The sequence below is a fragment of the Coregonus lavaretus genome, assembly GCF_964263955.1.
Source record: "Coregonus lavaretus genome assembly, contig: HAP1_SCAFFOLD_473, whole genome shotgun sequence".
Classification (NCBI taxonomy): domain Eukaryota; kingdom Metazoa; phylum Chordata; class Actinopteri; order Salmoniformes; family Salmonidae; genus Coregonus; species Coregonus lavaretus.
The window spans coordinates 254,470-280,054 of record NW_028164230.1 but is presented as its reverse complement, the minus strand read 5'-3'; the positions used below and the strand labels follow the sequence as shown (position 1 = coordinate 280,054).

General features: G+C 43.9%; 1 protein-coding gene across 1 annotated transcript in view; it reads right to left on the bottom strand.

Moving 5' to 3' along the window:
• The window catches only part of LOC311117303 (A disintegrin and metalloproteinase with thrombospondin motifs 3-like), a gene marked incomplete at both ends in the record, with an annotated part of 289,214 nt that overhangs the window by 33,459 nt on the left and 230,170 nt on the right, over window positions 1-25,585 (bottom strand). Inside the window, 2 exons of the mRNA XM_084192269.1 lie at window positions 1,880-2,012; window positions 3,563-3,719. Coding sequence (XP_084048395.1) covers window positions 1,880-2,012; window positions 3,563-3,719 — 290 coding nt within the window. The remainder of the gene's footprint in view (window positions 1-1,879; window positions 2,013-3,562; window positions 3,720-25,585) is intronic.

Below are 25,585 nucleotides of genomic sequence, written 5' to 3'. Positions count from 1 at the left end.
TCCCCTACCCTGGACGACGCTGGGCCAATTGTGCGCCGCCCATGAGTCTCCCGGTCGCGGCCGGCTGCGACAGAGCCTGGATTCGAACCAGGATCTCTAGTGGCACAGTTAGCACTGCGATTCAGTGCCTTAGACCACCAAATATACACCACTATTATTCTACAATGTAGAGAATAGTAAAAATAAAGAAAACCCCTTGAATGACTAGGTTTGTCCAAACCTTTGAATGGTAGTGTATATTTTATAGAATGACACAAATATTAATTTTCACAAAGTATGCTGCCTCAGTTTTTATGATGGCAATTTGCATATACTCCAGAATGTTATGAAGAGTGATCAGATGAATTGCAATTAATTGCAAAGTCCCTCTTTGCCATGAAAATGAACTTAATCCCCAAAAAACATTTCCACTGCATTTCAGCCCTGCCACAAAAGGACCAGCTGCCATTATGTCATTGATTCTCTCGTTAACACAGGTGAGAGTGTTGACGAGGACAAGGCTGGAGATCACTCTGTCATGCTGTTTGAGTTAAAATAACAGACTCGAAGCTTTAAAAGGAGGGTGGTGCTTGAAACCATTGTTCTTCCTCTGTTAACCATGGTTACCTGCAAGGAAACACGTGCCGTCATCATTGCTTTGCACAAAAAGGGCTTCACAGGCAAGGATATTGCTGCTAGTATCAACCATTTATCGGATCATCAATAACTTCAAGGAGAGAGGTTCAATTGTTGTGAAGAAGTCTGAAACCTGAAGGTGTTTTTATCTACTAAGTCTTGTGTAAAACCTGAAGGTGTTTTTATCTACTAAGTCTTGTGTAAAACCTGAAGGTGTTTTTATCTACTAAGTCTTGTGTAAAACCTGAAGGTGTTTTTATCTACTAAGTCTTGTGTAAAACCTGAAGGTGTTTTTATCTACTAAGTCTTGTGTAAAACCTGAAGGTGTTTTTATCTACTAAGCCTGAAACCTGAAGGTGTTTTTATCTACTAAGTCTGAAACCTGAAGGTGTTTTTATCTACTAAGTCTTAAACCTGAATGTGTTTTTATCTACTAAGCCTGAAACCTGAAGGTGTTTTTATCTACTAAGTCTGAAACCTGAAGGTGTTTTTATCTACTAAGTCTGAAACCTGAAGGTGTTTTTATCTACTAAGTCTGAAACCTGAAGGTGTTTTTATCTACTAAGTCTGAAACCTGAAGGTGTTTTTATCTACTAAGTCTGAAACCTGAAGGTGTTTTTATCTACTAAGTCTTAAACCTGAAGGTGTTTTTATCTACTAAGTCTTGTGTAAAACCTGAAGGTGTTTTTATCTACTAAGTCTTAAACCTGAAGGTGTTTTTATCTACTAAGTCTGAAACCTGAAGGTGTTTTTATCTACTAAGTCTGAAACCTGAAGGTGTTTTTATCTACTAAGTCTGAAACCTGAAGGTGTTTTTATCTACTAAGTCTGAAACCTGAAGGTGTTTTTATCTACTAAGTCTGAAACCTGAAGGTGTTTTTATCTACTAAGTCTGAAACCTGAAGGTGTTTTTATCTACTAAGTCTTAAACCTGAAGGTGTTTTTATCTACTAAGTCTGAAACCTGAAGGTGTTTTTATCTACTAAGTCTTAAACCTGAAGGTGTTTTTATCTACTAAGTCTGAAACCTGAAGGTGTTTTTATCTACTAAGTCTGAAACCTGAAGGTGTTTTTATCTACTAAGTCTTAAACCTGAAGGTGTTTTTATCTACTAAGTCTGAAACCTGAAGGTGTTTTTATCTACTAAGTCTTAAACCTGAAGGTGTTTTTATCTACTAAGTCTGAAACCTGAAGGTGTTTTTATCTACTAAGTCTTGTGTAAAACCAGTGTTTTAGCATTGTGGTGTGCTGGTGGCTATACTCACTGTGGCTGCGTACAGTCCTGTAGGTTACACATTCTCCTGATGGGTTTGGGCTTCTTGCTGACATCACAGGATCCCCGGTGGACCATCCTGCTGTCACCCTTTTTCCTGCAGCCATACTTAGTGTATTGGAACCCTAGGGGAGGAAATGGTGTTGGAATACCACTAAACTATTAGAACAAAAGGTGCTATCTAGAACCTAAAAGGGATATTTGCTGTCCCCATAGGAAAACCCTTTGAATAATTTGTATTTATTTCACCTTTATTTAACCAGGTAAGCCAGTTGAGAACAAGTTCTCATTTACAACTGCGACCTGGCCAAGATAAAGCAAAGCAGTGCGATAAAAACAGCAACACAGAGTTACATATGGGGTAAACAAAACATAAAGTCAAAAATACAACAGAAAATATATATACAGTGTGTGCAAATGTAGTAAGTTATGGAGGTAAGGCAATAAATAGGCCATAGTGCAAAATAATTACTATTTAGTATTAACACTGGAATGATAGATGTGCAGAGTTCCAGATAGAACCGTTTTGGTTCCAGGTAAAACCTTTTGGGTTCCATGTAGAACCATTTCCAGAGAGGGTTCTACATTAAACACAAAAGGACTCTACCTGGAACCAAGAAGAGTTCTACAATAGGGACTGCTGAAGAACCCTTTTGGAACCATTTCTTCTAAAAGTGTACAGTAGAGTTACAAGCCTGAACTAGACTTGGCTTACTGAGAGACCCTAACCCTAACCCTAACCCTTACTGAACTAGACTTGGCTTACTGAGAGACCCTAACCCTAACCCTAACCCTTACTGAACTAGACTTGGCTTACTGAGAGACCCTAACCCTAACCCTAACCCTTACTGAACTAGACTTGGCTTACTGAGAGACCCTAACCCTAACCCTAACCCTTACTGAACTAGACTTGGCTTACTGAGAGACCCTAACCCTAACCCTAACCCTTACTGAACTAGACTTGGCTTACTGAGAGACCCGCTCACATCCAACACAGGCTCTAGAACACTGAGAGACCCGCTCACATCCAACACAGGCTCTAGAACACTGAGAGACCCGCTCACATCCAACACAGGCTCTAGAACACTGAGAGACCCGCTCACATCCAACACAGGCTCTAGAACACTGAGGCCATCTCTAGAGCCTTAGCTCCAACACAGGGTCTAGAACACTGAGACTAGCACTAGAACACCGAGGCCAGCTCTAGAACTTTACCTCCAGCACAGGGTCTAGAACAGTGAGACTAGCTCTAGAACTTTACCTCCAACACAGGGTCTAGAACAGTGAGACTAGCTCTAGAACTTTACCTCCAGCACAGGGTCTAGAACAGTGAGACTAGCTCTAGAACTTTACCTCCAGCACAGGGTCTAGAACAGTGAGAGTAGCTCTAGAACTTTACCTCCAGCACAGGGTCTAGAACAGTGAGAGTAGCTCTAGAACTTTACCTCCAGCACAGGGTCTAGAACAGTGAGAGTAGCTCTAGAACTTTACCTCCAGCACAGGGTCTAGAACAGTGAGACTAGCTCTAGAACTTTACCTCCAGCACAGGGTCTAGAACAGTGAGACTAGCTCTAGAACTTTACCTCCAGCACAGGGTCTAGAACAGTGAGACTAGCTCTAGAACTTTACCTCCAGCACAGGGTCTAGAACAGTGAGACTAGCTCTAGAACTTTACCTCCAGCACAGGGTCTAGAACACTGCGACCAGCTCTTCAGGGCCCATTCGTAGATGTCCTCCTGAATGACGTTGTTGTTGTTGATGGGGACAGAGTCTTCATGGATGATGTATTTATACATCAGGGTTGACCTGGTCTCGTTGTCCTGAGGGATTACCTAAACAGGAAACAGAATCAAGGAAAGGTGAGTTTGAGTTTAGGGAGAAATTACATTCAAACATTCATAAGAGTTATATGCAGATTTATGCTAACCTTTTAATGTCTTAGAAATCAAAAGATAAATGGGCTGCATGATGTGAATATACTGTAGGCTATTGATGATTTAAGAAAGTTGCAAAAAAAGCTTGCGCTCTGTTCCTTGCCTCAGGCTGCAAAGCTGTTCTCTCATCAAGTGATCATATTTCCACCTGTCAGACTATTCTCAATTTAATCTTGTCTTTACTAATATGTAAAACAAAAGTATAGGCTAGATCAATTATGTACCAAAGACATCTTCAATCAGTATTTATTAGTTTTATTGTTTTTGTCATGTGTAATAAACAGTAGGCCATGTATTGTATAACGGCACATTCATAATTTTAATTCAGTTTTTAAGCTCTAATATGTGTATGGGTGTTTTGAATTCATCATCACCTTAGAAAGCGCTGTCCATTTCATTGTGTTAGGCTTTGAAACAACATCCACAACGATCATGTTTTACACTAAGTTTCAACCTGTTGTTGAACTTCTTTCTTCAAATTGATCATCACAGTGAGGTGAGTTTTAAAAGCAAGATGCTGTTTTGATGTGATTTTCCATTGCATTTGCATTGATGTCAGAGTGTTTAGAGGGACAATAGAGCCCTGAGTACCAGGCGATGGAGACCAGATAAGAGATAGAGACTGTTTAACCTGACTGGTATTGTACGGAGATGGAGACGGCGGAGGGATAATCTCCTTCCTCTCTAACAGGCGGAGACAACACGTCTTCTCTAACAGGTTGTAAGACAACACATCCTCTCTAACAGGCTGAGACAACACATCCTCTCTAACAGGCGGAGACAACACATCCTCTCTAACAGGTTGAGACAACACATCCTCTCTAACAGGCTGAGAAAACACATCCTCTCTAACAGGTTGAGACAACACGTCCTCTCTAACAGGCTGAGACAACACATCCTCTCTAACATGGAGCGGCAGGTAGCTTAGTGGTTAAGAGCGTTGTGCCAGTAACCGAAAGGTCGCTGGCTCTAATCCCCGAGCCGACTAGGTGAAAAATCTGTCGATGTGCCCTTGAGCAAGGCACTTAACCCTAATTGCTCCTGTAAGTCGCTCTGGATAAGAGCGTCTGCTAAATGACTAAAAATGTAAAATGTAACAGGCTGAGAAAACACATCCTCTCTGACAGGCGGAGAAAACACGTCCTAATTAACAGTCTGACAACACGTCCTCTCAAACAGACTGAGACAACAAATAAGTCTGGCTGCACAACCGATTGGCAAACGTATTGCAAATTGAGAAATCATGTGACTAAACTGAATAAAAATAAGAAACTACACTATGAAACAAAGATAAATGACAAAGAATGATAGTAAAAAGCTTTGGAGCACCTTAAATGACATTTGGGAAAAAAGGCAAACGCAGCTAAATTATTAATTGAATCAGATGGCTCATTCATCACAAAACCAACTGATATTGCCAACTACTTTAATTATTTTTTCACTGGCAAGATTAGCAAATTTAGGCATGACATGCCAGCAACAAACGGTGACACTACACATCCAAGTATATCTGACCAAATTATGAAAGACAAACAAAGTAATTTTGAATTCTGTAAAGTGAGTGTGGAAGAGGTGAAAAAATGATTATTGTTGATCAACAATGACAAGCCACCGGGGTCTGACAACTTGGATGGAAAATTACTGAGGATAATAGCGGACGATATTGCCACGCCTATTTTACATATCTTAAAATCAAAATCAAATCAAATTTAATTTGCCACATGCGCCGAATACAACAGGTGTAGACATTAACGTGAAATGCTTACTTAAGCCTACTAGAAAGTGTGTGCCCTCAGGCCTGGAGGGAAGCAAAAGTCATTCTGCTACCCAAGAATAGTGAAGCCCCCTTTACTGGCTCAAATAGCAGACCAATCAACCTGTTACCAATCCTTAGTAAACTTTTGGAAAAAATAGTGTTTGACCAGATACAATGCTATTTTACAGTAAACAAATTGAGAACCAACATTCAACAAGTATAGCACTTACACAAATGACTGATGATTGGCTGAGAGAAATTGATGATACAAAGATTGTGGGGGCTGTTTTGTTAGACTTCAGTGTGGCTTTTGACGTTATCGATCATAGTCTGCTGATGGAAGAACATATGTGTTATGGCTTTACACCCCCTGCTATATTGTGGATAAAGAGTTACTTGTCTAACAGAACACAGAGGGTGTTCTTTAATGGAAGCCTCTCTAATAAAATCCAGGTAGAATCAGGAATTCCCCAGGGCAGCTGTCTAGGCACCTTACTTTCTTCAGTCTTCACTAATGAGATGCCACTGGCTTTGAGTAGCGTACTCCTGAGTGGCGCAGTGGTCTAAGGCACTGCATCGCAGTGCTAACTGTGCCACTAGAGATCCTGGTTCGAATCCAGGCTCTGTCGCAGCCGGCCGCGACCGGGAGACTCATGGGCGGCGCACAATTGGCCCAGCGTCGTCCAGGGTAGGGGAGGGAATGGCCGGCAGGGATGTAGCTCAGTTGATAGAGCATGGCGTTTGCAACGCCAGGGTTGTGGGTTTGTTTCCCATGGGGGGCCAGTATAAAAAAATATGTATTCACTAACTGTAAGTCGCTCTGGATAAGAGCGTCTGCTAAATGACTAAAAATGTAAAAATGAGTAAAGCCAGTGTGTCTATGTATGCGGATGACTCAACACTATACATGTCAGCTACTACAGCAACTGAAATGACTGCAACACTTAACAAAGAGCTGCAGTTAGTTTCATGGTGGGTGGCAAGGAATAAGTTAGTCCTAAATATTTCCAAAACTAAAATCATTGGATTTGGGACAAATCATTCACTAAACCCTAAACCTCAACTAAATCTCGTAATAAATAATGTGGAAATTTAGCAAGTTGAGGTGACTAAACTGCTTGGAGTAACCCTGGATTGTAAACTGTCATGGTCAAAACATATTGATACAACAGTAGCTAAGATGGGGAGAAGTCTGTCTATAATCAAGCTCTGCTCTGCCTTCTTAACAACACTATCAACAAGGCAGGTCCTACAGGCCCTAGTTTTGTCACACCTGGACTACTGTTCAGTCGTGTGGTCAGGTGCCACAAAATGGGAATTAGGAAAATTACAATTGGCTCAGAACAGGGCAGCACGGCTGGCCCTTGGATGTACACAAAGAGCTAAAATTATGTAAATCTCTTCTGGCTCAAAGTGTAGGAGATATTGACTTCATCACTACTGTCTGTTTAAACTACTAGCACACAGCTCAGACACCCATGCATACCCCACAAGACATGCCACCAGAGGTCTCTTCACAGTCCCCAAGTCCAGAACAGACTATGGGAGGCGCACAGTACTACATAGAGCCATGACTACGTGGAACTCTATTCCACATCAAGTAACCGATGCAAGCAGTAAAATTAGTTTTTTTTAAACACCTTATGGACCAGCGGGGACTGTGAAGCAACACAAACATAGGCACAGACACATGCACACAAACACACACGATAACATACGCACTATACACACACGTACACATGGATTTTGAATTGTAGGTATGTGGTAGAGGTGGAGGAGGGGCCTGAAGGCACAAGGTGTTGTGAAATCTGTGAATGTAATGGAATGTTTTTTAAATTGTATGAACTGCCTTAATTTTGCTGGAACCCAAGAGTAGCTGCTGCCTTGGCAGGAACTAATGGGGCTCCATAATAAACCCCAGGAAGAGTAGCTGCTGCCTTGGCAGGAACTAATGGGGATCCATAATAAACCCCAGGAAGAGTAGCTGCTGCCTTGGCAGGAACTAATGGGGATCCATAATAAACCCCAGGAAGAGTAGCTGCTGCCTTGGCAGGAACTAATGGGGCTCCATAATAAACCCCAGGAAGAGTAGCTGCTGCCTTGGCAGGAACTAATGGGGATCCATAATAAACCCCAGGAAGAGTAGCCGCTGCCTTGGCAGGAACTAATGGGGATCCATAATAAACCCCAGGAAGAGTAGCCGCTGCCTTGGCAGGAACTAATGGGGATCCATAATAAACCCCAGAAAGAGTAGCTTCTGCCTTGGCAGGAACTAATGGGGATCCATAATAAACCCCAGGAAGAGTAGCTGCTGCCTTGGCAGGAACTAATGGGGATCCATAATAAACCCCAGGAAGAGTAGCTGCTGCCTTGGCAGGAACTAATGGCGATCCATAATAAACCCCAGGAAGAGTAGCCGCTGCCTTGGCAGGAACTAATGGGGTTCCATAATAAACCCCAGGAAGAGTAGCCGCTGCCTTGGCAGGAACTAATGGGGATCCATAATAAACCCCAGGAAGAGTAGCCGCTGCCTTGGCAGGAACTAATGGGGATCCATAATAAACCCCAGGAAGAGTAGCCGCTGCCTTGGCAGGAACTAATGGGGATCCATAATAAACCCCAGGAAGAGTAGCCGCTGCCTTGGCAGGAACTAATGGGGATCCATAATAAACCCCAGGAAGAGTAGCCGCTGCCTTGGCAGGAACTAATGGGGATCCATAATAAACCCCAGGAAGAGTAGCTGCTGCCTTGGCAGGAACTAATGGGGATCCATAAGAAACCCCAGGAAGAGTAGCTGCTGCCTTGGCAGGAACTAATGGGGATCCATAATAAACCCCAGGAAGAGTAGCTGCTGCCTTGGCAGGAACTAATGGGGATCCATAATAAACCCCAGGAAGAGTAGCTGCTGCCTTGGCAGGAACTAATGGGGATCCATAATAAACCCCAGGAAGAGTAGCTGCTGCCTTGGCAGGAACTAATGGGGATCCATAATAAACCCCAGGAAGAGTAGCTGCTGCCTTGGCAGGAACTAATGGGGATCCATAATAAACCCCAGGAAGAGTAGCTGCTGCCTTGGCAGGAACTAATGGGGATCCATAATAAACCCCAGGAAGAGTAGCTGATGCCTTGGCAGGAACTAATGGGGATCCATAATAAACCCCAGGAAGAGTAGCTGATGCCTTGGCAGGAACTAATGGGGATCCATAATAAACCCCAGGAAGAGTAGCTGATGCCTTGGCAGGAACTAATGGGGATCCATAACAAACCCCAGGAAGAGTAGCTGCTGCCTTGGCAGGAACTAATGGGGATCCATAATAAACCCCAGGAAGAGTAGCTGCTGCCTTGGCAGGAACTAATGGGGTTCTATAATAAACCCCAGGAAGAGTAGCTGCTGCCTTGGCAGGAACTAATGGGGCTCCATAATAAACCCCAGGAAGAGTAGCTGCTGCCTTGGCAGGAACTAATGGGGATCCATAATAAACCCCAGGAAGAGTAGCTGCTGCCTTGGCAGGAACTAATGGGGCTCCATAATAAATACAAATACAAAAGTCCTCTCTAACAGGTTGAGACAACACGTCCTCTCTAACAGGTTGAGACAACACGTCCTCTCTAACAGGTTGAGACAACACATCCTCTCTAACAGGTTGAGACAAAACGTCCTCTCTAACAGGTTGAGACAACACATCCTCTCTAACAGGCTGAGACAACACATCCTCTCTAACAGGTTGAGACAACACGTCCTCTCTAACAGGTTGAGACAACACGTCCTCTCTAACAGGTTGAGACAACACGTCCTCTCTAAAAGGTTGAGACAACACGTCCTCTCTAAAAGGTTGAGACAACACGTCCTCTCTAACAGGTTGAGACAACAAATACTCTGTTGCAGGATGTGAGACACCACGTCCTCTCCAACAGGCTGTGAGGCAACATGTCCTCTCTAACATGATGAGACTACACATCCTGTTTAACAGACTGAGTCAATACGTCCTCTCTAACAGACTGAGTCAATACGTCCTCTCTAACAGACTGAGTCAATACGTCCTCTCTAACAGACTGAGTCAATACGTCCTCTCTAACAGAATGAGACAACACGTCCTCTCTAACAGACTGAGTCAATACGTCCTCTCTAACAGACTGAGTCAATACGTCCTCTCTAACAGACTGAGTCAATACGTCCTCTCTAACAGACTGAGTCAATACGTCCTCTCTAACAGACTGAGTCAATACGTCCTCTCTAACAGACTGAGTCAATACGTCCTCTCTAACAGAATGAGACAATACGTCCTCTCTAACAGACTGAGTCAATACGTCCTCTCTAACAGACTGAGTCAATACGTCCTCTCTAACAGACTGAGTCAATACGTCCTCTCTAACAGAATGAGACAACACGTCCTCTCTAACAGACTGAGGCAACATGTCCATTCTAACAGGCTTAGACAACATGTCCTCTCTAAAAGGCTGTAAGACAACACGTCCTATCTAAAAGGCTAAGTCAACATGTGCTCCATAACAGGCTGTGAGAAAACACATCCTATCTAAAAGGTTGAGACAACATGTCCTCTCTAATATGCTGAGACAACACGTCCTCTCTAGCAGGCTGTAAGACAACATGTCCTCTCTAACTGGCTATAAGACAACATGTCCTCTCTAACTGGCTATAAGACAACATGTCCTCTCTAACTGGCTATAAGACAACATGTCCTCTCTAACTGGCTATAAGACAACATGTCCTCTCTAACTGGCTATAAGACAACATGTCCTCTCTAACTGGCTATAAGACAACATGTCCTCTCTAACAGGCTGTGAGACAACATGTCCTCTCTAACAGGCTGTGATACAACATGTCCTCTCTAACTGGCTATAAGACAACATGTCCTCTCTAACTGGCTATAAGACAACATGTCCTCTCTAACAGGCTATAAGACAACATGTTGACAACAAATTTCAGCATGCTTATAGGAAGGACGTTCAACAAGCACAGCACTTACACAAATGACTGATGATTGGCTGAGAGACATTGATGATAAAAAGATTGTGGGAGCTCCTTTTGTTAGACTTCAGTGCGGCTTTTGACATTATCGATCATAGTCTGCTGCTGGAAAAACGTATGTGTTATGGCTTTACACCCCCTGCTATATTGTGGATAAAGAGTTACCTGTCTAACAGAACACAGAGGGTGTTCTTTAATGGAAGCCTTTCCAACATAACCCAGGTAGAATCAGGAATTCCCCAGGGCAGCTGTCTAGGCCCATTACTTTTTTCAATCTTTACTAATGACATGCCACTGGCTTTGAGTAAAGCCAGTGTGTCTATGTATGTGGATGACTCAACACTATACACGTCAGCTACTACAGTGAGTGAAGTCACTGCAACACTTAACAAAGAGCTGCAGTCAGTTTCAGAATGGGTGGCAAGAAATAAGTTAGTCCTAAATATTTCAAAAAACTAAAATCATTGGATTTGGGACAAATCATTCACTAAACCCTAAACCTCAACTAAATCTCGTAATAAATAATGTGGAAATTTAGCAAGTTGAGGTGACTAAACTGCTTGGAGTAACCCTGGATTGTAAACTGTCATGGTCAAAACATATTGATACAACAGTAGCTAAGATGGGGAGAAGTCTGTCTATAATCAAGCTCTGCTCTGCCTTCTTAACAACACTATCAACAAGGCAGGTCCTACAGGCCCTAGTTTTGTCACACCTGGACTACTGTTCAGTCGTGTGGTCAGGTGCCACAAAATGGGAATTAGGAAAATTACAATTGGCTCAGAACAGGGCAGCACGGCTGGCCCTTGGATGTACACAAAGAGCTAAAATTATGTAAATCTCTTCTGGCTCAAAGTGTAGGAGATATTGACTTCATCACTACTGTCTGTTTAAACTACTAGCACACAGCTCAGACACCCATGCATACCCCACAAGACATGCCACCAGAGGTCTCTTCACAGTCCCCAAGTCCAGAACAGACTATGGGAGGCGCACAGTACTACATAGAGCCATGACTACGTGGAACTCTATTCCACATCAAGTAACCGATGCAAGCAGTAAAATTAGTTTTTTTTAAACACCTTATGGACCAGCGGGGACTGTGAAGCAACACAAACATAGGCACAGACACATGCACACAAACACACACGATAACATTCGCACTATACACACACGTACACATGGATTTTGAATTGTAGGTATGTGGTAGAGGTGGAGGAGGGGCCTGAAGGCACAAGGTGTTGTGAAATCTGTGAATGTAATGGAATGTTTTTTAAATTGTATGAACTGCCTTAATTTTGCTGGAACCCAAGAGTAGCTGCTGCCTTGGCAGGAACTAATGGGGCTCCATAATAAACCCCAGGAAGAGTAGCTGCTGCCTTGGCAGGAACTAATGGGGATCCATAATAAACCCCAGGAAGAGTAGCTGCTGCCTTGGCAGGAACTAATGGGGCTCCATAATAAATACAAATACAAAAGTCCTCTCTAACAGGTTGAGACAACACGTCCTCTCTAACAGGTTGAGACAACACGTCCTCTCTAACAGGTTGAGACAACACATCCTCTCTAACAGGTTGAGACAAAACGTCCTCTCTAACAGGTTGAGACAACACATCCTCTCTAACAGGCTGAGACAACACATCCTCTCTAACAGGTTGAGACAACACGTCCTCTCTAACAGGTTGAGACAACACGTCCTCTCTAACAGGTTGAGACAACACGTCCTCTCTAAAAGGTTGAGACAACACGTCCTCTCTAACAGGTTGAGACAACAAATACTCTGTTGCAGGATGTGAGACACCACGTCCTCTCCAACAGGCTGTGAGGCAACATGTCCTCTCTAACATGATGAGACTACACATCCTGTTTAACAGACTGAGTCAATACGTCCTCTCTAACAGACTGAGTCAATACGTCCTCTCTAACAGACTGAGTCAATACGTCCTCTCTAACAGACTGAGTCAATACGTCCTCTCTAACAGAATGAGACAACACGTCCTCTCTAACAGACTGAGTCAATACGTCCTCTCTAACAGACTGAGTCAATACGTCCTCTCTAACAGACTGAGTCAATACGTCCTCTCTAACAGACTGAGTCAATACGTCCTCTCTAACAGACTGAGTCAATACGTCCTCTCTAACAGACTGAGTCAATACGTCCTCTCTAACAGAATGAGACAATACGTCCTCTCTAACAGACTGAGTCAATACGTCCTCTCTAACAGACTGAGTCAATACGTCCTCTCTAACAGACTGAGTCAATACGTCCTCTCTAACAGAATGAGACAACACGTCCTCTCTAACAGACTGAGGCAACATGTCCATTCTAACAGGCTTAGACAACATGTCCTCTCTAAAAGGCTGTAAGACAACACGTCCTATCTAAAAGGCTAAGTCAACATGTGCTCCATAACAGGCTGTGAGAAAACACATCCTATCTAAAAGGTTGAGACAACATGTCCTCTCTAATATGCTGAGACAACACGTCCTCTCTAGCAGGCTGTAAGACAACATGTCCTCTCTAACTGGCTATAAGACAACATGTCCTCTCTAACTGGCTATAAGACAACATGTCCTCTCTAACTGGCTATAAGACAACATGTCCTCTCTAACTGGCTATAAGACAACATGTCCTCTCTAACTGGCTATAAGACAACATGTCCTCTCTAACTGGCTATAAGACAACATGTCCTCTCTAACAGGCTGTGAGACAACATGTCCTCTCTAACAGGCTGTGATACAACATGTCCTCTCTAACTGGCTATAAGACAACATGTCCTCTCTAACTGGCTATAAGACAACATGTCCTCTCTAACAGGCTATAAGACAACATGTCCTCTCTAACTGGCTATAAGACAACATGTCCTCTCTAACTGGCTATAAGACAACATGTCCTCTCTAACAGGCTATAAGACAACATGTCCTCTCTAACTGGCTATAAGGCAACATGTCCTCTCTAACTGGCTATACGACAACATGTCCTCTCTAACTGGCTATAAGGCAACATGTCCTCTCTAACTGGCTATAAGACAACATGTCCTCTCTAACTGGCTATAAGACAACATGTCCTCTCTAACAGGCTATAAGACAACATATCCTCTCTAACACGCTGTGAGACAACATGTCCTCTCTAACTGGCTGTAAGACAACATGTCCTCTCTAACAGGCTGTGAGACAACATGTCCTCTCTAACTGGCTATAAGACAACATGTCCTCTCTAACTGGCTATAAGACAACATGTCCTCTCTAACAGGCTATAAGACAACATGTCCTCTCTAACACGCTGTGAGACAACATGTCCTCTCTAACACGCTGTGAGACAACATGTCCTCTCTAACACGCTATAAGACAACATGTCCTCTCTAACTGGCTATAAGACAACATGTCCTCTCTAACTGGCTATAAGACAACATGTCCTCTCTAACTGGCTATAAGACAACATGTCCTCTCTAACAAATTGCTCTGACAAATTGAAAACCCTAGTCATTGGCGACTCCATTACCCGCAGTATTAGACTTAAAACGAATCACCCAGCGATCATACACTGTTTACCAGGGGGCAGGGCTACCGACGTTAAGGCTAATCTAAAGATGGTGCTGGCTAAAGCTAAAACTGGCGAGTGTAGAGAGTATAGAGATATTGTTATCCACGTCGGCACCAACGATGTTAGGATGAAACAGTCAGAGGTCACCAAGTGCAACATAGCTTCAGCGTGTAAATCAGCTAGAAAGATGTGTCGGCATCGAGAAATTGTCTCTGGCCCCCTCCCAGTTAGGGGAAGTGACGAGCTCTACAGCAGAGTCTCAGCACTCAATCGCTGGTTGAAAACTGTTTTCTGCCCCTCCCAAAAGATAACATTTGTGGATAATTGGCCCTCTTTCTGGGACTCACCCACAAACAGGATCAAGCCTGACCTGCTGAGGAGTGACGGACTCCATCCTAGCTGGAGGGGTGCTCTCCTCTTATCTACCAACATAGATAGGGCTCTAACTCCTCTAGCCCCACAGTGAAATAGGGTGCAGGCCAGGCAGCAGGCTGTTAGCCAACCTGCCAGCTTAGTGGAGTCTGCCAATAGCACAGTCAGTGTAGTCAGCTCAGCCATACCCATTGAGACTGTGTCTGTGCCTCGACCTAGGTTGGGCAAAACTAAACATGGCGGTGTTCACCCTAGCAATCTTATTAGGATAAAGACCTCCTCCATTCCTGCCATTATTGAAAGAGATTGTGATACCTCACATCTCAAAATAGGGTTACTTAATGTTAGATCCCTCACTTCAAAGGCAGTCATAGTCAATGAACTAATCACTGATCATAATCTTGATGTGATTGGCCTGACTGAAACATGGCTTACGCCTGATGAATTTGCTGTGTTAAATGAGGCCTCACCTCCTGGTTACACTAGTGACCATATTCCCCGTGCATCCCGCAAAGGCGGAGGTGTTGCTAACATTTACGATAGCAAATTTCAATTTACAAAAAAAAAAATGGCGTTTTCATCTTTTGAGCTTCTAGTCATGAAATCTATGCAGCCTACTCAATCACTTTTTATAGCTACTGTTTACAGGCCTCCTGGGCCATATACAGCGTTCCTCTCTGAGTTTCCTGAATTCCTATCAGACCTTGTAGTCATAGCAGATCATATTCTAATTTTTGGTGATTTTAATATTCACATGGAGAAGTCCACAGACCCACTCCAAAAGTCTTTCGGAGCCATTATCGACTCAGTGGGTTTTGTCCAACATGTCTCTGGACCTACTCACTGCCACGGTCATACTCTGGACCTAGTTTTGTCCCATGGAATAAATGTTGTAGATCTTAATGTTTTTCCACAAAATCCTGGACTATCGGACCACCATTTTATTACGTTTGCAATCGCAACAAATAATCTGCTCAGACCCCAACCAAGGAGCATCAAAAGTCGTGCTATAAATTCTCAGACAACACAAAAATTCATTGATGCCCTTCCAGACTCCTTCTGCCTACCCAAGGACGTCAGAGGACAAAAATCAGTTAACCACTTAACTGAGGAACTCAATTTAACCTTGCGCAATACCCTAGATGCAGTTGCACCCCTAAAAACGAAAAACATTTGTCATAAGAAACTAGCTCCCTGGTATACAGAAAATACCCGAGCTTTGAAGCAAGCTTCCAGGAAATTGGAACGGAAATGGCGCCACACCAAACTGGAAGTCTTCCGACTAGCTTGGAAAGACAGTACCGTGCAGTACCGAAGAGCCCTCACTGCTGCTCGATCATCCTACTTTTCCAACTTAATCGAGGAAAATAAGAACAATCCAAAATTTCTTTTTGATACTGTTGCAAAGCTAACTAAAAAGCAGCATTCCCCAAGAGAGGATGGCTTTCACTTCAGCAGTGATAAATTCATGAACTTCTTTGAGGAAAAGATCATGACCATTAGAAAGCAAATTACGGACTCCTCTTTGAATCTGCGTATTCCTCCAGGGCTTAGCTGTCCTGGATCTGCACAGCTCTGCGAGGGCCTGGGATCGGGAGAGACACTTAAGTGTTTTAGTACTATATCTCTTGACACAATGATGAAAATAATCATGGCCTCTAAACCTTCAAGCTGCATACTGGATCCTATTCCTACTAAACTGCTGAAGGAGCTGCTTCCTGTGCTTGGCCCTCCTATGTTGAACATAATAAACAGCTCTCTATCCACCGGATGTGTACCAAACTCACTAAAAGTGGCAGTGATAAAGCCTCTCTTGAAAAAGCCAAACCTTGACCCGGAAAATATAAAAAACTATCGGCCTATATCGAATCTTCCATTCCTCTCAAAAATTTTAGAAAAAGCTGTTGCGCAGCAACTCACTGCCTTTCTGAAAACAAACAATGTATACGAAATGCTTCAGTCTGGTTTTAGACCCCATCATAGCACTGAGACTGCACTTGTGAAGGTGGTAAATGACCTTTTAATGGCGTCAGACCGAGGCTCTGCATCTGTCCTCGTGCTACTAGACCTTAGTGCTGCCTTTGACACCATCGATCACCACATTCTTTTGGAGAGACTGGAAACCCAAATTGGTCTACACGGACAAGTTCTGGCCTGGTTTAGATCCTACCTGTCGGAAAGATATCAGTTTGTCTCTGTGAATGGTCTGTCCTCCGACAAATCAACTGTACATTTCGGTGTTCCTCAAGGTTCCGTTTTAGGACCACTATTGTTTTCACTATATATTTTACCTCTTGGGGATGTTATTCGAAAACATAATGTTAACTTTCACTGCTATGCGGATGACACACAGCTGTACATTTCAATGAAGCATGGTGAAGCCCCAAAATTGCCCTCGCTAGAAGCCTGTGTTTCAGACATAAGGAAGTGGATGGCTGAAAACTTTTTACTTTTAAACTCGGACAAAACAGAGATGCTTGTTCTAGGTCCCAAGAAACAAAGAGATCTTCTGTTAAATCTGACAATTAATCTTGATGGTTGTAAAGTCGTCTCAAATAAAACTGTGAAGGACCTAGGCGTTACTCTTGACCCTGATCTCTCTTTTGACGAACATATCAAGACTGTTTCAAGGACAGCTTTTTTCCATCTACGTAACATTGCAAAAATCAGAAATTTTCTGTCCAAAAATGATGCAGAAAAATTAATCCATGCATTTGTTACTTCTAGGTTAGACTACTGCAATGCTCTATTTTCCGGCTACCCGGATAAAGCACTAAATAAACTTCAGTTAGTGCTAAATACGGCTGCTAGAATCCTGACTAGAACCAAGAAATTTGATCATATTACTCCAGTGCTAGCTTCCCTACACTGGCTTCCTGTTAAGGCAAGGGCTGATTTCAAGGTTTTACTGTTAACCTATAAAGCGTTACATGGGCTTGCTCCTACCTATCTTTCCGAGTTGGTCCTGCCGTACATACCAATACGTACGCTACGGTCACAAGACGCAGGCCTCCTAATTGTCCCTAGAATTTCTAAGCAAACAGCGGGAGGCAGGGCTTTCTCCTATAGATCTCCATTTTTATGGAACAGTCTGCCTACCCATGTGAGAGACGCAGACTCAGTCTCAACCTTTAAGTCTTTACTGAAGACTTATCTCTTCAGTAGGTCATATGATTGAGTGTAGTCTGGCCCAGGAGTGTGAAGGTGAACGGAAAGGCTGGAGCAACGAACAGCCCTTGCTGTCTCTGCCAGGCCGGTTCCCCTCTCCACTGGGGTTCTCTGCCTCTAACCCTGTTGCAGGGGCTGAGTCACTGGCTTGCTGGTGCTCTTTCATGCCGTCCCTGGGAGGGGTGCGTCACTTGAGTGGGTTGAGTTACTGACGTGATCTTCCTGTCTGGGTTGGCGCCCCCCCCTTGGTTTGTGCTGTGGTGGAGACCTCTGTGGGCTATACTCGGCCTTGTCTCAGGATTGTAAGTTGGTGGTTGGGGATATCCCTCTAGTGGTGCGGGGGCTGTGCTTTGGCGGAGTGGGTGGGGTTATATCCTTCCTGTTTGGCCCTGTCCGGGGGTTTCTTCGGATGGGGCCACAGTGTCTCCGGACCGCTCCTGTCTCAGCCTCCAGTATTTATGCTGCAGTAGTTTATGTGTCGGGGGGCTGGGGTTAGTTGGTTATACCTGGAGTACTTCTCCTGTCTTATCCAGTGTCCTGTGTGAATTTAAGTATGCTCTCTCTAATTCTCTCGTTCTCTCTTTCTCTCTGAGAACCTGAGCCCTAGGACCATACGTCAGGACTACCGGGCATGATGACGCCTTGCTGTCCCCAGTCCGCCTGGCCTTGCTGCTATTCCAGTTTCAACTGTTCTGCCTGCGGCTACGAAACCCCTACCTGTCCCAGACCTGCTGTTTTCAACTCTTAATGATCGGCTATGAAAAGCCAACTGAGAGACCTGAGCCCTAGGACCATACGTCGGGACTACCGGCCGTGGTGACTCCTTGCTGTCCCCAGTCCGCCTGGCCTTGCTGCTATTCCAGTTTAAACTGTTCTGCCTGCGGTTATGGAACCCCTACCTGTCCCAGACCTGCTGTTTTCAAACTCTTAATGATCGGCTATGAAAAGCCAACTGAGATTTATTCCTGATTATTATTTGACCATGCTTGTCACTTATGAACATTTTTGAACATCTTGGCATGGTTCTGTTATAATCTCCACCCGGCACAGCCAGAAGAGGACTGGCCACCCCTCATAGCCTGGTTCCTCTCTAGGTTTCTTCCTAGGTTTTCGCCTTTCTAGGGAGTTTTTCCTAGCCACCGTGCTTCTACACCTGCATTACTAGCTGTTTGGGGTTTTAGGCTGGGTTTCTGTACAGCACTTCGAGATATTAGCTGATGTAAGAAGGGCTATATAAAATAAAATTGATTGAAAAATTGATTGATATAAGACAACATGTCCTCTCTAACTGGCTATAAGACAACATGTCCTCTCTAACTGGCTATAAGACAACATGTCCTCCCTAACTGGCTATAAGACAACATGTCCTCTCTAACTGGCTATAAGACAACATGTCCTCTCTAACAGGCTGTAAGACAACATGTCCTCTCTAACAGGCTATAAGACAACATGTCCTCTCTAACTGGCTATAAGACAACATGTCCTCTCTAACACGCTGTGAGACAACATGTCCTCTCTAACACGCTGTGAGACAACATGTCCTCTCTAACACGCTATAAGACAACATGTCCTCTCTAACAGGCTATAAGACAACATGTCCTCTCTAACTGGCTATAAGACAACATGTCCTCTCTAACTGGCTATAAGACAACATGTCCTCTCTAACTGGCTGTAAGACAACATGTCCTCTCTAACACGCTGTAAGACAACATGTCCTCTCTAACACGCTGTGAGACAACATGTCCTCTCTAACTGGCTATAAGACAACATGTCCTCTCTAACAGGCTATAAGACAATATGTCCTCTCTAACAGACTGAGTCAATACGTCCTCTCTAACAGACTGAGTCAATACGTCCTCTCTAACAGACTGAGTCAATACGTCCTCTCTAACAGACTGAGTCAATACGTCCTCTCTAACAGACTGAGTCAATACGTCCTCTCTAACAGACTGAGTCAATACGTCCTCTCTAACAGACTGAGTCAATACGTCCTCTCTAACAGACTGAGACAATACGTCCTCTCTAACAGACTGAGTCAATACGTCCTCTCTAACAGAATGAGACAACACGTCCTCTCTAACAGACTGAGGCAACATGTCCATTCTAACAGGCTTAGACAACACGTCCTCTCTAAAAGGCTGTAAGACAACACGTCCTATCTAAAAGGCTAAGTCAACATGTGCTCCATAACAGGCTGTGAGAAAACACATCCTATGTAAAAGGTTGAGACAACATGTCCTCTCTAATATGCTGAGACAACACGTCCTCTCTAGCAGGCTGTAAGACAACATGTCCTCTCTAACTGACTGTAAGACAACATGTCCTCTCTAACAGGCTGTGAGACAACATGTCCTCTCTAACTGGCTGTAAGACAACATGTCCTCTCTAACACGCTGTGAGACAACATGTCCTCTCTAACTGGCTATAAGACAACATGTCCTCTCTAACTGGCTATAAGACAACATGTCCTCTCTAACACGCTGTGAGACAACATGTCCTCTCTAACACGCTGTGAGACAACATGTCCTCTCTAACTGGCTATAAGACAACATGTCCTCTCTAACAGGCTATAAGACAACATGTCCTCTCTAACACGCTATAAGACAACATGTCCTCTCTAACTGGCTGTAAGACAACATGTCCTCTCTAACTGGCTATAAGACAACATGTCCTCTCTAACTGGCTATAAGACAACATGTCCTCTCTAACTGGCTGTGAGACAACATGTCCTCCCTAACTGGCTATAAGACAACATGTCCTCTCTAACACGCTATAAGACAACATGTCCTCTCTAACTGGCTGTAAGACAACATGTCCTCTCTAACTGGCTGTAAGACAACATGTCCTCTCTAACAGGCTGTGAGACAACATGTCCTCTCTAACACGCTGTGAGACAACATGTCCTCTCTAACTGGCTGTAAGACAACATGTCCTCTCTAACACGCTGTGAGACAACATGTCCTCTCTAACAGGCTGTGAGACAACATGTCCTCTCTAACACGCTGTGAGACAACATGTCCTCTCTAACACGCTGTGAGACAACATGTCCTCTCTAACACGCTGTGAGACAACATGTCCTCTCTAACTGGCTATAAGACAACATGTCCTCTCTAACAGGCTATAAGACAATATGTCCTCTCTAACAGACTGAGTCAATACGTCCTCTCTAACAGACTGAGTCAATACGTCCTCTCTAACAGACTGAGTCAATACGTCCTCTCTAACAGACTGAGTCAATACGTCCTCTCTAACAGACTGAGTCAATACGTCCTCTCTAACAGACTGAGTCAATACGTCCTCTCTAACAGACTGAGTCAATACGTCCTCTCTAACAGACTGAGTCAATACGTCCTCTCTAGCAGAATGAGACAATACGTCCTCTCTAACAGACTGAGTCAATACGTCCTCTCTAACAGAATGAGACAACACGTCCTCTCTAACAGACTGAGGCAACATGTCCATTCTAACAGGCTTAGACAACACGTCCTCTCTAAAAGGCTGTAAGACAACACGTCCTATCTAAAAGGCTAAGTCAACATGTGCTCCATAACAGGCTGTGAGAAAACACATCCTATCTAAAAGGTTGAGACAACATGTCCTCTCTAATATGCTGAGACAACACGTCCTCTCTAGCAGGCTGTAAGACAACATGTCCTCTCTAACTGGCTGTAAGACAACATGTCCTCTCTAACAGGCTGTGAGACAACATGTCCTCTCTAACTGGCTGTAAGACAACATGTCCTCTCTAACACGCTGTGAGACAACATGTCCTCTCTAACAGGCTGTGAGACAACATGTCCTCTCTAACTGGCTATAAGACAACATGTCCTCTCTAACACGCTGTGAGACAACATGTCCTCTCTAACACGCTGTGAGACAACATGTCCTCTCTAACTGGCTATAAGACAACATGTCCTCTCTAACAGGCTATAAGACAACATGTCCTCTCTAACACGCTATAAGACAACATGTCCTCTCTAACTGGCTGTAAGACAACATGTCCTCTCTAACTGGCTATAAGACAACATGTCCTCTCTAACTGGCTATAAGACAGCATGTCCTCTCTAACTGGCTGTGAGACAACATGTCCTCCCTAACTGGCTATAAGACAACATGTCCTCTCTAACACGCTATAAGACAACATGTCCTCTCTAACTGGCTGTAAGACAACATGTCCTCTCTAACTGGCTGTAAGACAACATGTCCTCTCTAACAGGCTGTGAGACAACATGTCCTCTCTAACACGCTGTGAGACAACATGTCCTCTCTAACTGGCTGTAAGACAACATGTCCTCTCTAACACGCTGTGAGACAACATGTCCTCTCTAACAGGCTGTGAGACAACATGTCCTCTCTAACACGCTGTGAGACAACATGTCCTCTCTAACACGCTGTGAGACAACATGTCCTCTCTAACACGCTGTGAGACAACATGTCCTCTCTAACTGGCTATAAGACAACATGTCCTCTCTAACAGGCTATAAGACAATATGTCCTCTCTAACAGACTGAGTCAATACGTCCTCTCTAACAGACTGAGTCAATACGTCCTCTCTAACAGACTGAGTCAATACGTCCTCTCTAACAGACTGAGTCAATACGTCCTCTCTAACAGACGGAGTCAATACGTCCTCTCTAACAGACTGAGTCAATACGTCCTCTCTAACAGACTGAGTCAATACGTCCTCTCTAACAGACTGAGTCAATACGTCCTCTCTAGCAGAATGAGACAATACGTCCTCTCTAACAGACTGAGTCAATACGTCCTCTCTAACAGAATGAGACAACACGTCCTCTCTAACAGACTGAGGCAACATGTCCATTCTAACAGGCTTAGACAACACGTCCTCTCTAAAAGGCTGTAAGACAACACGTCCTATCTAAAAGGCTAAGTCAACATGTGCTCCATAACAGGCTGTGAGAAAACACATCCTATCTAAAAGGTTGAGACAACATGTCCTCTCTAATATGCTGAGACAACACGTCCTCTCTAGCAGGCTGTAAGACAACATGTCCTCTCTAACTGACTGTAAGACAACATGTCCTCTCTAACAGGCTGTGAGACAACATGTCCTCTCTAACTGGCTGTAAGACAACATGTCCTCTCTAACACGCTGTGAGACAACATGTCCTCTCTAACTGGCTATAAGACAACATGTCCTCTCTAACTGGCTATAAGACAACATGTCCTCTCTAACACGCTGTGAGACAACATGTCCTCTCTAACAGGCTGTGAGACAACATGTCCTCTCTAACAGGCTATAAGACAACATGTCCTCTCTAACAGGCTATAAGACAACATGTCCTCTCTAACTGGCTATAAGACAAAATGTCCTCTCTAACAGGCTATAAGGCAACATGTCCTCTCTAACTGGCTATAAGACAACATGTCCTCTCTAACAGGCTATAAGACAACATGTCCTCTCTAACTGGCTATAAGACAACATGTCCTCTCTAACACGCTGTGAGACAACATGTCCTCTCTAACACGCTGTGAGACAACATGTCCTCTCTAACTGGCTATAAGACAACATGTCCTCTCTAACTGGCTATAAGACAACATGTCCTCTCTAACTGGCTGTAAGACAACATGTCCTCTCTAACTGGCTGTAAGACAACATGTCCTCTCTAACAGGCTGTGAGACAACATGTCCTCTCTAACACGCTGTGAGACAACATGTCCTCTCTAACTGGCTGTAAGACAACATGTCCTCTCTAACACGCTGTGAGACAACATGTCCTCTCTAACAGGCTGTGAGACAACATGTCCTCTCTAACACGCTGTGAGACAACATGTCCTCTCTAACACGCTGTGAGACAACATGTCCTCTCTAACACGCTGTGAGACAACATGTCCTCTCTAACTGGCTATAAGACAACATGTCCTCTCTAACAGGCTATAAGACAATATGTCCTCTCTAACAGACTGAGTCAATACGTCCTCTCTAACAGACTGAGTCAATACGTCCTCTCTAACAGACTGAGTCAATACGTCCTCTCTAACAGACTGAGTCAATACGTCCTCTCTAACAGACGGAGTCAATACGTCCTCTCTAACAGACTGAGTCAATACGTCCTCTCTAACAGACTGAGTCAATACGTCCTCTCTAACAGACTGAGTCAATACGTCCTCTCTAGCAGAATGAGACAATACGTCCTCTCTAACAGACTGAGTCAATACGTCCTCTCTAACAGAATGAGACAACACGTCCTCTCTAACAGACTGAGGCAACATGTCCATTCTAACAGGCTTAGACAACACGTCCTCTCTAAAAGGCTGTAAGACAACACGTCCTATCTAAAAGGCTAAGTCAACATGTGCTCCATAACAGGCTGTGAGAAAACACATCCTATCTAAAAGGTTGAGACAACATGTCCTCTCTAATATGCTGAGACAACACGTCCTCTCTAGCAGGCTGTAAGACAACATGTCCTCTCTAACTGACTGTAAGACAACATGTCCTCTCTAACAGGCTGTGAGACAACATGTCCTCTCTAACTGGCTGTAAGACAACATGTCCTCTCTAACACGCTGTGAGACAACATGTCCTCTCTAACTGGCTATAAGACAACATGTCCTCTCTAACTGGCTATAAGACAACATGTCCTCTCTAACACGCTGTGAGACAACATGTCCTCTCTAACAGGCTGTGAGACAACATGTCCTCTCTAACAGGCTATAAGACAACATGTCCTCTCTAACAGGCTATAAGACAACATGTCCTCTCTAACTGGCTATAAGACAAAATGTCCTCTCTAACAGGCTATAAGGCAACATGTCCTCTCTAACTGGCTATAAGACAACATGTCCTCTCTAACAGGCTATAAGACAACATGTCCTCTCTAACTGGCTATAAGACAACATGTCCTCTCTAACACGCTGTGAGACAACATGTCCTCTCTAACACGCTGTGAGACAACATGTCCTCTCTAACTGGCTATAAGACAACATGTCCTCTCTAACTGGCTATAAGACAACATGTCCTCTCTAACTGGCTATAAGACAACACGTCCTCTCTAACTGGCTATAAGACAACATGTCCTCTCTAACTGGCTGTAAGACAACATGTCCTCTCTAACTGGCTATAAGACAACATGTCCTCTCTAACAGGCTGTGAGACAACATGTCCTCTCTAACACGCTGTGAGACAACATGTCCTCTCTAACTGGCTGTGAGACAACATGTCCTCTCTAACTGGCTATAAGACAACATGTCCTCCCTAACTGGCTATAAGACAACATGTCCTCTCTAACTGGCTATAAGACAACATGTCCTCTCTAACACGCTGTGAGACAACATGTCCTCTCTAACAGGCTGAGAGACAACATGTCCTCTCTAACTGGCTATAAGACAACATGTCCTCTCTAACTGGCTATAAGACAACATGTCCTCTCTAACTGGCTATAAGACAACATGTCCTCTCTAACAGGCTATAAGACAACATGTCCTCTCTAACTGGCTATAAGACAACATGTCCTCTCTAACACGCTGTGAGACAACATGTCCTCTCTAACAGGCTGTGAGACAACATGTCCTCTCTAACAGGCTCTGAGACAACATGTCCTCTCTAACACGCTGTGAGACAACATGTCCTCTCTAACAGGCTATAAGACAACATGTCCTCTCTAACTGGCTATAAGACAACATGTCCTCTCTAACTGGCTATAAGACAACATGTCCTCTCTAACTGGCTATAAGACAACATGTCCTCTCTAACACGCTATAAGACAACATGTCCTCTCTAACACGCTGTGAGACAACATGTCCTCTCTAACTGGCTATAAGACAACATGTCCTCTCTAACTGGCTATAAGACAATATGTCCTCTCTAACACGCTGTGAGACAACATGTCCTCTCTAACTGGCTATAAGACAACATGTCCTCTCTAACACGATGTGAGACAACATGTCCTCTCTAACTGGCTGTAAGACAA